Source organism: Misgurnus anguillicaudatus, chromosome 25 (genome assembly GCF_027580225.2).
Source record: "Misgurnus anguillicaudatus chromosome 25, ASM2758022v2, whole genome shotgun sequence".
NCBI classification, from domain to species: domain Eukaryota; kingdom Metazoa; phylum Chordata; class Actinopteri; order Cypriniformes; family Cobitidae; genus Misgurnus; species Misgurnus anguillicaudatus.
Window position 1 is genome coordinate 23,303,879 of NC_073361.2, and position 6,000 is coordinate 23,309,878.

A 6,000-nucleotide genomic window follows, 5' to 3' on the forward strand; every position below is an offset into this window, starting at 1 on the left:
TTACGCTTTAGATAATATACCCATTTGTTATGTACTACAGTGGTTATCGTTTAAGGTATATTTTGGACTTTTGAAAAGTCATTCGCAGGCCACCGATACAGAGATGTAGAAAGCAGGGATCCACGAGGATGCAGTGATGTGATAGAGCACGATTACATCTAAAGCCCTGCAGTCACAAAGCTAATCAAGAGGAAGGAGAAGTCAGACACACGACCATAGAAACCCTGCGGCCATGTCTCCCACTGTTGCCTTCTGAGTTCTTTTTGATCAATGCACATTGAACCTATATATCTTGTTATACATATAGTATCCTAAATCGTGTTATGAATGACCTTGGTAAATGATCATATGCAAAAATATGTAGCAAATGACTGAGGATGTGCTGTTTCACAGCAGAGCAAATCGTTCCATTATATCTTGTAGGTCTCTAGGGTACAAGCCGATTGGCCACTAAATGTCCTGCTGTATCTTTTCTAACCGCTGTGTATTGAACGTGAGGGCTCTGAGGCTCCACAAAAGAAATGTATTTATTTATGAGCATTAAAGCCCTCCATTTAACAATAATCAACTTCAATTGTCTTTCATTAGATGCACAGTAATGACAGTATGACCCTGGACAGGTTTAAAGTGATAGTTTACCCAAAAATGAAAATGACCCCATGATTTACTCACCCTCAAGCCATCTGAGATATATATGACACATCATCGTTTTTTAAACGAACATATTTGGAGATATATTAGAAAATGTAATTTTAAGCTTTATAATGGTAATAAATGGTGCTACTGAAAAAAGTGCATCCATCCTTTACAGAAGTAATCCACACAGCTCCAATAGGGTAATAAAAGCCTTCTGAGGGCAATCGATGCGATTTTGTAAGAAAAATAGCCATTTGAATTGAGAACTACAAAATCAGTAGCACCATTTACTACCATTATAAAGCGTGGAAGAGCCAGGAGATTTTCTAATAGAACTCAGATTGTGTTCGTCTGAAAGATGAACTATCACTTTTAAGAGCACATGTTATCCGATTCAAGATTTTACATTTCCTTTGGTGTGTAAGTGTGTGTTAGTACGTTAACTCTTTCCCCGCTAGCGTTTTTAAAAAAGTTCCCAACCCGCGGCAGCATTTTTCATGATTTTCACCAAAGTTTAATGCCTTCCAGAAGGCATTTAGACGCGACAAGTAAGCGACCCCATAAACGTTTACATCAATAATCAAACGAATATACAACTAAGTAAATAAAAATCTTTCTGCGGGCCAAATTATGTTACATGTTTGACAGAAGACTGAACGTGGAGACTTCCACTACTTAATATCTTTGTGTGGAAACACACACAACATATTATGTTCCGCACACAAAAGATTGCATTAATGAGAAATTGAACAGGTGTTCCTAATAATCCTTTAGGTGAGTGTATATGCGGACGTGCGTGTCACAAATATGCCGTCACAAACTGCAAGTCTGGAAAAAAACTGTTATGGTGTTCCTTCCTAATTCACAACCTGTGGATGTTTTTCATCAGTAAAAGGGAGTTTGGGAACTTACAGCAAAGCACAGTTGACAACAGGTTTACTAGAGATAGCGCAAGCTAGCATGAAGATAAAGCTAATATTTCACATTATAGCGATGACGCTGGTAGCGACGATTCTCTCAGACCGATCAGTTATCTAGTGTTTTCGCGTCACGTTTTGGTATCAGCTCGGGTCGCTTGGAACCCAGACCGAGGTGGTACTAAAAAAGTATTGGGTACTACGTACTGCACACAGTGGAAAAGCTCCAAAAGTAAGTTGACCCGACCCAAACCAAACCATGGGGCAATGGAAAAGTGCCATAAGAAAGTAGTCTTTCTTTAAAACTACCTTTTTCAAAAAAGTGACCTGTTGCACTGTCAGAAAATAAAAAGGATCAAAAATTGTCCCACGTTGTCACTGGGGCAGTATCCTTTAAAAGGTTATGCATACATTTGGTACCAATACGCACATATGACCTCTTTAGCTGCAAAGATGCACTTTTTTGAAAGGGTACCACTCGTCTTAAAATTAGATTAAGACTTTAAAGTGGGTTTTACAGAAAGGCTCAAAAATAAACACTTTCTTTGCAAATTTGCATGATTTTTACCCATATAACACACAATTCATTTTAGGTGCTAGTTGCATTGAATTTTTGTTAGTACTGAGTTCTACCGTGACGAATGACTCTATAAGTGTGGCACATTTTGATCACTCAAAATCATCCAATGAAAAAAATTCAATGGACCTCTCCGAATGCCTTGCTGATTTCCAAAGTAAATGAGTTTATGCTACTCCAGGCAGCCTTCGGAACACCAATATACCATTCCGGCATTAGCGAGACGTTAATAATGGCATTTAAAGAGGGGGTGCTGAACGTAATGTGTAGGCCCAGGGGCGTACGCAAGCACATACAGGCATCGATCAAAACACTCACTAATTCTCTGAGTCAGAAACTGAAAACAGATTTGTTATAAGTCACAAATACAGCTTGACCCAAATCTCATGTAACCATGAACCCCTCGAACACACTAACTCATCTCAAACCAGACCGATTCAGCTGCATCCTGTCTCTTTGTAAGCTGCATTAGCTGTGCTATTCATTTAATCTGCTCTTCACAAACAGGTGAAACACCACAGCTCTGTCTTTTGTAGGTTATAGTCTTATAATCGTGATAAATAGGACAGTGTGTGTGTGATGGGGGGAGTAGTATTAAGCCACTAATGCATCATCTAGGTACAATTTATGGCATAAGCTCAGGCTGGACAGGGAATTAAAGCTTATAATAAGAGCACATCAATAAATGTGATCACAAAAACTAGAGCCACCAAGGGCAAATGCGAATTCTTTTCAAGGCCTTCGTGCTTAGACTATCAGCTGATTCTAACCAGTGCACATACAAGAAGATGCAAGTGTTTCTGTAGCTCAACTGGTTTGTGTTAGCAGCGCAAAAGTCATGGGTTCCATTCCTAGATAACACACATACTGATAAAAAAAGTAAAATTGTAACATAACGTTCTTGTTTTTTCATTTACCGTTCCAGGTAAACTTGTAATCATTTGCATTTATGAGAAGAAGAAACCAAATGTAATAATTTAAGAAATAAATCGCAGGAGATTGTTATAATCATTGTAAAAAAGTTAGCCAACTGTTTTGTATACAACACATTGTGAAATCATGATATGGTGCTTTCATAAGCTTCATAATTTGCAGATGAGAAAAATCTAATGTCAGAGATCTTCCTCTCATAAGCAGACATATTTCCATAACTTCATCATTACACATGAGCTCTAAGACTGGATATGGAAATGAAACAATTTTCCATCAACTCTTATATCACAGATCTGTGAATCATTATCCCACTGAGACACGCTCAAATTCTGAGATACAACCTTGATAACTCACTGCTCGATTTGTTATTGTGATGACGAATCTGGACACGCCGCCCACGCCCACGAGAGCAGAGAGAAGGTGCGTAATTGCCCCTCTGCCTCCGCGCGCGCGGTGCGTTATCAAAGATGCTCCCTCACTTCTTTAGCTACCTACTGTGTATGCGGATGTACCCTACGTTAAATTCAATATGGATTTTTATTATAGACGCATATATTTAAATTGATGCTCAGCATTGTTGGCAGTGTACAGCTATGTGCAGCATTTTGAGTTGGTCCTGCACTCTTAACACTGTACTAGGTGCTATCGTGGTGATGTCATTATTGGTTCCATAAAAAATCTTTTAGTTAAAAGTTCTAAGAACTATTTCTTTCTTACGTTTTTATAGTTTGTAAAACCTTTTTTCCCTACAAAAGGATGAACATTTTGTGCAACAGAAAGGTTCTGTGGACCTTAAAGGTTTTTATGGAACACAGCGTGACAGGAACCTTTATTTTTAGATGTGTATATTTTCTATATGAATAAAGTGCAGCTTAATTATTATGATTTTTGAAAGTAGCTGTAAACATGTAATTTGTTGGCCTGTTTCGTTATCAAACACCTGTTCGTGTCTGCGCTTGGAATAATAACAAAATTACACAAATACCTAAAGATATTGTTTCAGCTGCATTGTAAACGACATAGCATTTAAATAAAGCGAGACCTGTTCTGTATTGCCCTGCGCCATTAGATTTGTAAATGATGGTTTTGCGGTTTAGGTAAAAAAAAAAACACGTATCACGTACCTTTCATCCAGTCCACAACTTGACTGGGGCTCCATTTACTAACAGGTTCCATGACGAGAGCCATTGCGCAACTTTCCGCGGAATCCCCTTTAACGTGCGAGGTGCAGACGATTTGGTTTAGGGAGCTCGGATCTGTAGTATCACGTTAAGCGCCCAGACTTGGCCCGGGATTTCATCTCATCCAGCATCGCGCATCCGAAAGCGTCGCGCCAAAGGAGATCCACCACATTCCCTAACGCAGACCAGGAATGCGCGCCCCGACGCTTTACTCCTGCAAACTCAACCGCTTGTCATTCTTAACACCCATATCTATGAGAGCCCAGATCTGATGCCCCTTTCGGTTCAGATCCAGGCGTAATGTGCCATGCGCAGCGAGTCCCCCCAAAACGCGTCTTCATGCCATGCACCAACTGCAGTCTCTTCTGAGGTCTCTACCTTTCAGACTAGTGGGTATGTGAAGTAAAGACATAGAGAAATAGTACCCACGGGGACTGTATGTGAACGTCGCTTCTGAACGCGTTGATTCAATTGGGTGCGCGCTCCTCTTGTGGGTGGTGCGCTAAAGTGAATTTGACTCGCGCTCGGTTTATTTCCCACGAGAATAAAAGGCTTTCGGCTGTATTCATTTTAATGAGGGCACGCTGGTTCGCCCTGCTTTACAACTGCTTTGATGCTTACAGGGGTAATATTTACACTAGATGTAGGACTTGAGGACGAGGTTAGGTGACAAGTACAAAGTTGCATATCGTGTATATGGGTTGTTTCAACACATGGTTGGGTAAAATATAGACAAGCCCTACCATTGGTTTAAATTAACCTAGTGACCCAACCACGGTTAAAACCTACCATTTTTTAAAGCAATGTACAGAATAAGCAATTGAACAGTGAATAGCTGAAACTTGACATTCCTGAGAAAATCCAGCATGTTTACTGTCACACTTGTGAACAGCACTGCTTTGAGAAGAAAATATTGTGTATTTATAAACTGAAGTGGTGTAACCGTCCAACAAGGACATTTTTAACCAGTTCACCATCATCTCTGGCCTTCATCCTGGCTGCCTATTCTGCTCCAACTCATCTTTACTTCAGAAGCCGAGCAGATGGAGGCTGGAGTCAGGCCCAGATCAGGCCCTAGTATGTCGGCATAAATCATACAAAAACTTCACCATAGATTCACTGATCAGTGGGCTCTACCCCACAAACACACACCCTTAATCACACAGGGAGATGACAATTAAACCAAGAAAACTGAAGCTGTCAGATTCATTTGCAGAACAAAGCATTGCTTTTTGTCCTGGGTGGACATTTATGCCTAATGTGCCGTTGTATGAGAGGTGTGTGTGACCGTAACAGCTTTGAATCAGAAATCATTTATTCAGTACATCTGAGGGAGTCTGCACCCTGCTGGTCATGCAGAGACACATGTAAAAGATTTATATCATATAATCATGAGCTGTAAAACACACAAATCCTGGGTTGTTTTCAACCCATGATTGGTAAAATACGGACAAAACCAACTGTTTGGATTGTTGGTCATTGAGACAAATATGGTTGAGACAAATATAATTTATTCCAGCTGTTGGGTTTGGCCATATTTACTCAACCATGGTTTCTTTAAAGTGCTTACACAAAAATCCTGGGTTATTTTTTACCCAGTGTAGGGTCAAAAGCGGTTGTGATTGAACCTATGCTGCTGGGTTGTTTAGGGACAACTATTGAAACAACTTTTGGGGTTGAAAATAACCCCCCAAAAGATTTTTTTTAGATTTTAGAGTGTAACTGATTTTCTTTCTATAAAATAAAATACTCTAAA

The 6,000-nt window shown here is 39.8% G+C and overlaps 1 protein-coding gene across 1 annotated transcript in view; it reads right to left on the reverse strand.

Annotated features, from left to right (window-relative positions):
- Window positions 1-4,717, reverse strand: part of cnksr2a (connector enhancer of kinase suppressor of Ras 2a) — a 111,052-nt gene extending 106,335 nt beyond the window's left edge. The window contains exon 1 of the mRNA XM_073863851.1: window positions 4,188-4,717. Coding sequence (XP_073719952.1) covers window positions 4,188-4,251 — 64 coding nt within the window. The 5' untranslated portion in view covers window positions 4,252-4,717. The remainder of the gene's footprint in view (window positions 1-4,187) is intronic.
- Window positions 4,718-6,000: the final 1,283 nt, after the last annotated feature.